The 10,357-nt window shown below is 50.8% G+C and overlaps 1 protein-coding gene across 2 annotated transcripts in view; it reads left to right on the top strand.

Moving 5' to 3' along the window:
• Nucleotides 1-412: 412 nt before the first annotated feature.
• FBLN5 (fibulin 5) overlaps nucleotides 413-10,357 on the top strand; it is an 80,644-nt gene continuing 70,699 nt past the window's right edge. The window contains exons 1-4 of one of the 2 annotated variants that reach the window (XM_042944111.1): nucleotides 413-480; nucleotides 1,077-1,280; nucleotides 5,095-5,149; nucleotides 7,106-7,157. In XM_042944111.1, the coding sequence (XP_042800045.1) occupies nucleotides 1,264-1,280; nucleotides 5,095-5,149; nucleotides 7,106-7,157 (124 nt within the window). In that variant the 5' untranslated portion in view covers nucleotides 413-480; nucleotides 1,077-1,263. Of the gene's footprint in view, nucleotides 481-1,076; nucleotides 1,281-1,778; nucleotides 1,799-5,094; nucleotides 5,150-7,105; nucleotides 7,158-10,357 lie in introns of those variants that run through there. The other variant, XM_042944110.1, reaches the window with a different exon arrangement.

Below are 10,357 nucleotides of genomic sequence, written 5' to 3'. Positions count from 1 at the left end.
ATAGACTAGTGTCTTTGATAAGACTTCATTCCACAGAAGGATTCCAATGCTTAAAAACAGAAAGAAAGGAAGGAATAGTTTGCAACCACTGACACAACGAATGTAAAACACTTAACATCATGCCTCTTGTTCTTATCCATCATTCTGCTTTCCCTGACTGTCCTTTTTTGTCTTCTCAAATCTCTGTTTCACTCGTTCAAATCATTTTCGAGTCGAGGATTTTTTTTTTTTTTAATTAAAAAAATCCCCAGCTGGATTGAGATGTCACACTGAGGACGTGTAAGGTGCACGGTCTCTGGACACTTTCACTGAAGTCAGAACATGCCCCTCCAGAATCAGGGGGTGAGGGCGGGGCGGCGCGAGCGTCCTCGCGAAGGTTTGCATTGCACAAGCTCCTTGTCTCCCATTAGCATCGGCCAGATCCCATCCTCCTCTTCTTCCCCACCCCGTCGTGCTCTCCACCCCTTCTTCTGGAAAACCGTGAGTCTCCTGTCGCTGCCCCCAGGCCTCCGCTTCCCTGGGTCTGGCTTCCCAATGCTTGATAAGATTCTGGTCCCCGTCGCTGTGCTTGTCGTGAGTTCAAGGCATCCGTCTCCCGGAGGAGGGGCGTCCCCAGGCCACCGCCCCCAGCCCCCCACCCCCACCCGCCACCCGCCACCCGCCACCGCCTCGGCCTGACCGGCCCAGCCGGGCAGGGACGTCCTCGCGGGGTGGGAAGTAAAGGGTCAACAGGCCCTCCCAGCCCCCCCCCCCCCCCCCCCCCCGCACTTGCCCGCCAATCGCCTCCGGTAGAGATGCGGGGAGCCCGAGTGCGGCTGCTCCGGCGGGGCGCGGGACGGGACTCTCCTCCCAGCGCCGGGTCCTGGCAGACGCCCCAAGATTGTTGTGAGGAGTCTAGCCAGTTGGTGAGCGCTGTAATCTGAACCAGCTGTGTCCAGACTGAGGCCCCATTTGCATTGTTTAACATACTTAGAAAATGAAGTGTTCATTTTTAAAATTCCTCCTCCAATTGGTTTAATGCTGAATTACTGAAAAGGGCTAAGCAAAACCAGGTGCTTTCTCTGTGGGCTCTCCAGTGGCTCGGAGCACCCAGGCTCTCCCCTCGTCCTCCCCACGACTGGCTCGTCCCCCTGGAATAAACACACCGGCCAGCCCCACGCTCGCTCGGGCCCAGAGGGAGCTGAAGTTCAGGGCCGGCTCCGAGGTCCCGCGCTGCCAGCTTTCTCGTTTCCCCTTTGCCGCTCCCGCTCCCGCATCTTGGACATGCCAGGATTAAAAAGGTAGGTCCCCCCCTCCCCGCTCAGGACTTTTTCCTCCAGGGTCTGGAAAGCTTACTGAAAAACCCGAGGGGTGGAAAATGGCTATGGCTGGGATTCAGGCTGTGTCAGGATGTTGGAAAAGGATTAGCTAGTGATGCAATGATATTGTTAATTATAAAAAGCTGCGCCTTTGTAATTTCCATCTTGAAGCCTTCTTTCGGGAGTGGGTATTTTATAACACGGTTTCAGAAGTCCGCGTCCCGGAGAGAGCTGCAGAACCCTCGGAGCCCGACTCTCCTTTCTTTTCCCAACGGGCAGCCGTTTTAGGATATATATCTGTTTCTGAAGTTGGGGGGCCAGTTGCTAGTTCGCTAGCAATTACTAGCAATTACTTTGTTGCATTGGCTGTTGGACAAGCGGCCGGGCTAGCTGGACATCCCCAACTTGGGTTTGCTCTATGTCTGTGTGGGATTCACAAAGGGCATGCGACCCAGAAGTTTCAAGCCAATGAGAAGCGGGGACTACAGACAGAAATACATGTAAGCAAATGTTTTGCTGTTCTTTAAGGAAATTGCAATTCCAGTCAAGTAAGCCTTCAGCCTTGAAGAACTTTAGATTGTATCTGCACAGTCTTTTATCTATGGAACTCTTGAAAATGTGGCTTGCTTTAGACACATGAACTCTGTGTGTGTGTGTGTGTGTGTGTGTGTGTGTGTGTGTGTGTGTGTGTGATGCCTGTCCTGGCCACCAGCACTTCTGTGACAGACAGCCCTGAGATACCGCTGGTCTCTCTGGCTTTCCTTGCAGTTTAGGCTGGTGCACAAAATGGGTGGACCCACCTGATGTTGAAAGTTCCGGGGACCAGTTGGGAACATCAGAGGCTCCCCTAGAACTCCTATAGTTTTTCGGGTGTTCTGGAGTTCTTCGTGACAAGGTGTAACTATTTGAGAGACCGTGGGAGCAGAAGGGCGTGGGTTCTTTCATTTTCGGAAAACCCTCTCGATCAGCCTGGAACTGACTTGGCCCTCAGGACCTGGCTGTGGCTCTCCCAGGAGGCCGGGCTGCAGGCTGGACCTCTCAGAGGAGCCCTGTCCCAGAGCTGCCCTCCGGCCAAAGGGAACAGGCAGGCGGGAGTAGGGGGAGAAATGGGGTTAGCGTGGCTTTTCCACTCGCTCTTGGAGCCCACTGCATTCAGTCAGGCTGTTCTGTCTCCAACATAAACGAGACAGGGTTTTATAACCAAGCGAAAGGAAACTTCATGTGAAGAAACAGGAAAACATTGAAATTCATAATATACAGCTTGGAAAATAAATCTGTTATTGTTCTTTCATTCCTTCCAGATATAAATCTGGCCGTCGCAAATATCAAAAAACCCTCGGATTTGGCTCTGCACTTTATAAGGTCAGAGCTGTCTCCGGCGTTCTAGAACCTGGCTCACACAGGCACTTACACGAAATGAAAGCGTGTGGACTCTCGGGGTCTTTATTCTTTGGATCAGGGACCAGAGGAAGGAAGCGGGCCTGCGTCTTCTAGCACCACATCAGGGTTCTGTTCCCTCTGGATGCCACCTCAATCCTGGGGCCCTGCAAGTACCCAGTGTTGCCGATTGAGATGGGCCTTGTGTCATGGGTTGAGTGAGCTTTGTAATGTATCGAACATTCTTTTCATGAAGGGAGCGATTTTAAAGAGGAGGTGTCTATGGATAGGAGCAGGTCTTCAAGATCACCTCCTCCAGGAAGCCTTCTCTGACCTTCCCGTCTCTGCTTCGAGCCTGGCTGTCATGGTGCTCGCCGGGTGTTTCTCCCAGTGTCCCTCTATACAAAGCATAGAGATATTATCGAGTGGCCCTAAAACCAGCTCCCCACGGCAGCAACTGAGTCATAGTTTTGGGAGCTCTTCCGTCTAGGGTCTGTGTTGGCAAGTGGTGGTTGCCCAGAGAAATCACTATTGAACGAAACGCTAATAGCACTAATAGCAATAAATAAAGCTCTTCACATACACAGATTTTTTTAAAAGCCATTGTAACCATTTTTAAGCATACATTCAGTAGCGTTAAGTACATTTCATGTTGTGCAGTCAATCTCTAGAACCCTTTTCATCTTGCAACACTGAAACTCTGTCCTCAAGAAACGCTACCTCCCCGTTCCTTCTTCTCCTCAGCCCCTGGCACCCGCCATTCTGCTCCTTGTTTATGTGATTTTTAAGTTTTTTTTAATGTTTATTTATTATTTTTAAGAGAGGGAGAGAGGAGAGACATACAGAATCTGACGCAGGCTCCAGGCTCCGAGCTGACAGCACCGAGCCCGATGGGGGGCTAGAACTCACAAACTGTGAGATCGTGACCTGAACTGAAGTCAGATGCTTAGCCGACTGAGCCACCCAGGTGCCCCTGTCTCTAGGATTTTGACTGTTCTACGTCAAAATGGAATCATACCGAATTTATCCTTTTGTGACTGGCTTATTTCACTTAGTATACCGTCCTCGAGGTTTATCCATGTGGCAGCAGGTGTGAGAATTTCCTTCCTTTTAAAGGCTGGATAATATCTCAGTGTGCTTCCTTCTGGATATTTATCCAGATAATATCCTGATGCGCATGTTGTTTATTCATTCATCTGTCGATGGACTCGTGGGTTGTTTTCCCCTTTGGGCTGTCGTGAATTACCTGCTATGAACATGAGTGTACATATATCTCTTCAGGTCCCTACTTTCACTTCTTTTGGGTGTTTCCCCAGGAGTGGAGTTGCTGGATCATATGGTGAATCCATTTCTAATATTCTGGGGCGCTGCTCCCTCGGCTACAGATTGCATCACCTCCCCACCAACAGTGCCCAAGGGCCCCAGTTTCTTCACGTCCTTGCTAACACATGTTTTCTGCTCTTTCGATTACAGCTGTCCTGATGGATGTGAGCTGGTATCTATTTTGTATATGTTTTAAATGTTTGTTGGTTTTTGGGGGGGGGCAGAGAGAGAGGGAGACAGAGAATCCCAAGCAGGCTCTGCGCTGACAGCAGAGAGCCCGATGCGGGGCTCGAACTCACAAACCATGAGATCATGACGTGAGCCGAAGTCGGACGCTTCACTGACTGAGCCCCCCGGGCGCCCCACTATTTTGTGTTTTGAAGGCATATTGGTGACCATGATTTTATTGGATAGAAGCTTGTGGGTGGTGAAGGGTAGAACTCGCAAGCTCAGAGAGGTTTGCTGGTTTGTGAATGGAGAGCCAGCCTGACCCGGGGCTTCCAGACTCCTCCTCCCAAGCGTTGCCTCTGTGTTCATTCTTCTCCCAGCTGCCCAGGTGCCCCAGTCCCCCTTCGCCATCGGGGCCTGTGGGACACATGCCCTGGGATTAGGCGACTTTCCAGAGACACCTCTCTTCCATAGAAACTCAGGTGCTTCACATTTGCAGTTTCCTTGCATCCTTTGAGGCTTGTTCTCTCTGTAACCATTTCAGAATAAAGGCGTTCAAAACTCAGGCAGATCTCCTTGTGTCAGAAGTGAAGACCAAGCCGCTGGTCAGGACTTAGTGTGTGCCACAGCGGTGGGTTTTAGAGTTTTGTCTTTGAAGCAGCGAAACCTTTTACTAAAAAAAAAAAAAAAAAAAAAAAAAAAGTTACCTAACACATTATCCCAACATATGAAGCCAGTAGAAGAAGGATGGTTCTGTCTGGGGTGCTTGGGGGCATCTGGAGTCCACTTTGACCTCTGGAGCACCGTATATAAGCACCCGGTGGAGTCACCATTGCAAATGCACGGGCAACATGAGACCCATGTTTATCCCCAGACCTTGATTCTGGAAGTTTCTTGGGCATTGACATACCGGCTTTTTGCTCTGCAGGATACTCACCGTTACCATTCTGGCTCTCTGTCTTCCGAGTCCCGGGAATGCACAGGTATGATTTTTATTTTGTGTATTATCTAGAAGCGTGCTAAAAATCAGGGTGAGGGTGTCCAGCCACGCATTTCAGAATCCTAGGATTGTGGGGCTGGGAGGGGCTTTGCAGTTCACCCAAGCCCAGCTCTGGGTGGTACAGAGATCAAAGCCGGGCTCAGAGAAGTTGACGCTTGCCCCAGGTCGTACTTTATAGATGGCAGGGCTGGGACCTCAGTGTCCTGATTCCCAATCCAGGACTTCTGATCGGATCTGCTGCCTTACTTGTGTCCCTTGGGTCTCGATTTATGGTAAATGTTGAAAAGTCAAAGGTGCTGTAGTCCTTGAGGGCGGTGGTACCCACGTGAGTCTCTGTGTCTCCACAGACCCATTTCTGGCTGGAGGAGGTGGGCAGAGGACCCACCTCTGGGCGGAGCCCCCTGGCGGGAGCGTGGAGGGTGGCGGAGTCAGGCCCCGGAGGCCTGTAGCGCCCAGACTTTATTAAGCCACATTTGTGTCAGCCTTTGAGAATGTGGGCACATCCTTCCTGAAAACCCAGAGCAGCCTCTTTGTCTCTGGCTCAAGGCCTCACTGAGCAGGGCTGAGGGCCCACAGGCAGGTGGGGGAATGTTCTTTCCCTTCCTGTTAAGAATTTCGAAATGGATTCAGGCTATTGGGGATGGAAAGGATCTGAGGAAGAGTCACAGAGACTTAGATCTTGGGAGGACCTTGGAGTCCTCTGACCCAGCCTCATGGTGACAGGTGGTGACATTCAGGCCCGGGGAGGGTGATGGTCCCAGTACTGTGTTTACTGGGCTTTGGGCACCTGGCATACATCAACACCTCCGGTTGTTACAACCACCCCGAAGTGAGTGCTGTTGCCCCCAATTTAAAGGTGAGGATGTGGAGGCATCGAAAGTTGTATGGTGAGTAGCAGCTGGAGTAGGAAGTTGAAGCCAGGCAGGCTGGCGGAATCGAACCCCCCACTGGTGCTTAGTTGATGATCCAGGGCTGGATTTGGGTTCCCTGGTTTCCCAAGCTGGACGGCACAGCCTCCTGGCTCATTTGCTCCTTTTCTTTTGCCCCAGGGACCTAACACTCCTGAGCCCACTCCCATGAATGCCAGCCAAATCCCTCATCTCCACAAACCAGCCCAGAGCTCAGAGAAGCCAAACCCCTGAAAGCTCAGGGACGGCCAGGGACGGGGTTCCTGTAGTCGGAAACATTCCTTTTCCCTGTACTCCTATAAAATGTCTGTCTCCAGGGTCTTCCCCAGAGGCCTACTGTCGGCCCCCGTGACACTTTCCGAAGTTCATAAAGTTGTAACTCAAGTTGCCCGTGAAAACCGCAGCCTGTGGGGACTGTTGAGATCTGTCTATTTCTAGAAGCATCTTTGTGTAATTGTCTTGCTGAGATTGAAGTGGAGAGATTTCCCCAATTCTAGTTTTCGTAGAAAACTGCCTCACTGTGTAGCTTTTAGGTTAGAGGATTAGGTTAGGGCATCTCACAGGGGGCAGGGCACCCACAGTGGGCCTGGAGGAGAGAAGGTCGGATGGCATCCAGAGGAAGAGAGTGATTGCCCTTAAAAGCAGTCCTATCCATTCCCAGAAAGATGCAAACACGGAATGTGGCTCATCATCAGGCAGATTAGGTGTGATTATCACTGATCTTCATAACTAGGGCAGGAAATGGTCCCAGATCTGCTAAAATTGGGACTTTTGAGGCAATGGCGTGTGTGTGTTGGGGTGGGGGAGTGGCGGTTAAAGGGGAATGCTAAGTGTAAAATGATTATAAGAAAATACTCCAAAGAAGAGCGGACAAATAGGTATTATAATACAGGTGTTGGTATTATGGATGCTTTTTTTTCTTTACTTCATTTCCTGAACTTTCTGTGATGTCCTTGTAATACTTTTATAGTTAAAAAAAAAAACAGCCAAGAAATTGGCCTTACCTCTTTCTCCTCTCTCCTTTCCTGCAGCAACAATGCACTAACGGTTTCGATCTGGACCGCTCGTCAGGACAGTGTTTAGGTATGAGGCCACTGAGGATCCTGTGCCGGGTGGGGCGTTCAGGGACAGACTGATTGCCGGGTTGTTTCCTACCCAGCTGTTGCTCGATGTTATCAAATCTGTATTGGCCTGGATTATGGAAGAAAACAGGGCCACAGAATGCTTGAAGTCAATAATGCCCTTTTATCCATCCTTTTCTGTGTGCCCAGCCCGGGGCTGAGGCCTGTGGGGGGCGAAGATGAGCGAGAACTGGGCCACGTCCCCGAGGGGCTCCCCATCTGTATTCGTCCGCTGTGGCTGCCGTAACAGATTGCTACAAATAGAGTGGCTTGAACGACAGAAAGTGATCTTACAGCTCATCTGTAGATCGTTATCTATATTATTTGTAGGTCAGAAGTGCTACAGGGGTAGCACTTGGTAGATCCTGCCAACATCGAGGGGCCAGGAAAGGTTTTCCCCTTTCTGGAAGCTCTAGGGGAGAATCCTTGCCTTTGCTCATGTGTGTTGTTGGCAGAATTCAGTTTCTTTCTTCTTTTTGATTTTTTTAATGTTTATCTCTGAGAGAGAGAGAGAGAGAGAGAGAGAGAGAGAGAGAGAGAGAGGGAGGGAGCATGAGTGGGGGAGGGGCAGAGAGAGAGGGAGACACAGAATCTGAAGCAGCTCCAGGCTCTGAGCTGTCAGCACAGAGCCCGACGCGGGGCTCGAACTCACAGACCGCGAGATCATGACCTGAGCCGAAGCCGGATGCTTAAGTGACTGAGCCACCCAGGCGCCCCAGTTCCCCCCTTATTTTTTTTAATTGAGATACGGTTGACACCTAACGTTGTATGAGTTTAAGGTGCACAACTTGATTTGATGTGCTTCTGTATCACAATATGATCACCACCGCAGCATTTGCTAACGCCTCCATCACAGCACGTAATGACGTTTCTTATGATGAGAACATTTAAGATCTGCTCTCTCGGCAGTTGTCAGGCATGCAGTTCAGTGCTGTCCACTGTCCTCCCAGTGCTGCACGTGACTGTACGGGGGCACTTACCCATCTTCTACCGGCAGGTTTGTCCCTTTCCCGGCCTTCTCCAGCCCCCAGCCCTCGTCAGCCCCCATTCCACTCACTACTTTTATGGGTTTAGCTCTGTTTGATTCCACATGTAAGTGAGATCATGCAGTGTTTGTCTTTCTCTGTCTGACTTAGTCTCACTTAGCATAGCGCTCTCCAGGGCCATCCATGTTGCCGGAAATGGCATGATCTCCTTCTTTCTCATGGCTGAATAATATTCCATTGAGTGTGTGTATAAATGTGTGTGTGTGTGTGTGTGTGTGTGTGTGTGTGTGAAGCTATGTATCTGTTTATAAACCCATCTTTGTCCATTCATTGCTGACAGACACTTAGCTCGTTTCCAGGCCTTGGCTGTTGTGAATAGCGCTGCGATGAGCATAGGAGTGCAGACATCTCTTTGAGATTCTGTTTTCATTTCCTTTGGATAAATACCCAGAATTTGGATTGCTGGGTCATATCGTAGTTCTGTTGCTAATTTTTATAATGTTTATTTATTTATTTTGAGAGAGAGAGAGCGCACAAGTGGGGGAGAGGGGCAGAGAGAGAGAGAGAGAGGGAGAGAGAAGATCCCAAGCAGAACCCTTTGACATGGGGCTCAACCCCATGAACTGTGAGGTCATGACCTGAGCCGAAATCAAGAGTCGGATGCCCAACCGACCGAGCCACCCAGGCTCCCCTGTGTTTTAATTTCTTAAAATATTTTTGTAAATGTTTATTTAGTTTTGAGAGACAGAGAGGCAGATTGCAAGTGGGGGAAGGGCAGGGAGACAGGGAGAGACAGAATCGAAAGCTGGCTCCAAGCTCTGACTTGTCAGCACAGAGCCCCACGTGGAGCTCGAACCCACGAACTGTGCGTTCATGACCTGAGCTGAAGTCGGGCGCGTAACCGACCGAGCCACCCAGGTGCCCCTGTTTTTAATTTTCTGAGGAGCTTCCATGCTGTTCTGTGTAGTGGCCGCACCAGTTTACAGCCCCACAGAATTAAGCTTCTGGTGGTTGTGGGACTGAAGCCCCCGTGTCCTTGCTGGCCGTCAGCAGAGGACCTTTCCTGGTTTCAAGAGGCCTCCTCAGTCCCAGCCTCATGGTCCCCTCGCCCATCTTCAGAGTCACCACCGTGAGTTAAGTCCCTCACGGGCTCTGGGATCTCTTCTTTTCCCATCGTCACATCTCCACATCATCAACCCTTCTTGCCTCCTCTTCTTCCGCTTTTAAGGACTTAGGTGATTACACTGAGCTCACCCACGTAATCCCTCCGTCTGAAGGTCAGCCCCGCTGGTTAGCAGCTTTAATTCCACCTGCTGCCTCATTCTCCTTTGCCAGGTAACCTGATACGGTCACAGGTTCTGAGGATTAGGATTGACATTCGGGGGCTATCCTCCTAGTACGTCATCTAGTGGGAGAGGCAGACCCAGACGGGAGTGAACTCTGTACATGGTGGAATAAAGCCATTGCAAAGTTAAGGTGACAGCAATGGGCCCTGCAAAAGTAGGGGAGGGAGTGAGGTCTTATGTCAGGGGTCAGTAAAGAAAGCCTTCACGGAGGCCACACTTGAATTGGGCACTGACGGACGAACAGGAGCCCGAGAAACCGCATTCCAGGTGAAGGAACGGCATAAGCAAAGACCAGGGGGTGGAAAGGACGTTGAGTATAGCATAGTTTGTTGTGGGTGGAGCATAGCATATGTCAAAAGATAATAAGGCAGCCCCACCTGTCCCCACCTCCGGGATGAATTTAGCTTTTTAATTACATTTGATTGAAGCCAGATCATTTGTCTTCCCTGAGCTCACATCAGCTGAGAACCGGAGGGGCGATAGATGGTTCCACAAAATGACGAGTGGTGAGGACCCTGGAAAATCCAGGCTTGCACTTTGAGTCCAGGTGCTGGGGGACAAGGATGGGCCAAGGGGTGAGAGGGGGCAGCGGCCATTTTTTTCTGTCCCTTCAGACTTACGGAGGGTCTCAGGCCTACAGCTAGAGAATGGGGCAGCTGAGCCTCCACATTACCCTTTCCTGAGGTGAGAGTTGGGGTGCATTTCTCGGGTGAGCCGGCTGGGGTGAGCCGTTGGGACCCAGGCGTCTTTCTCCCAGCCTCTGTTCCCCCATGGAACGACCTCAAGGATGGTGAGAGGGCCCAGCATGCGGGCTCAGGCAGTGGGCTGCT

This window comes from Panthera leo, chromosome B3 (assembly GCF_018350215.1).
Source record: "Panthera leo isolate Ple1 chromosome B3, P.leo_Ple1_pat1.1, whole genome shotgun sequence".
NCBI lineage: Eukaryota > Metazoa > Chordata > Mammalia > Carnivora > Felidae > Panthera > Panthera leo.
The sequence above is the reverse complement of the archived record's forward strand: the minus strand, read 5'-3'. Positions and strand labels throughout refer to the sequence as shown.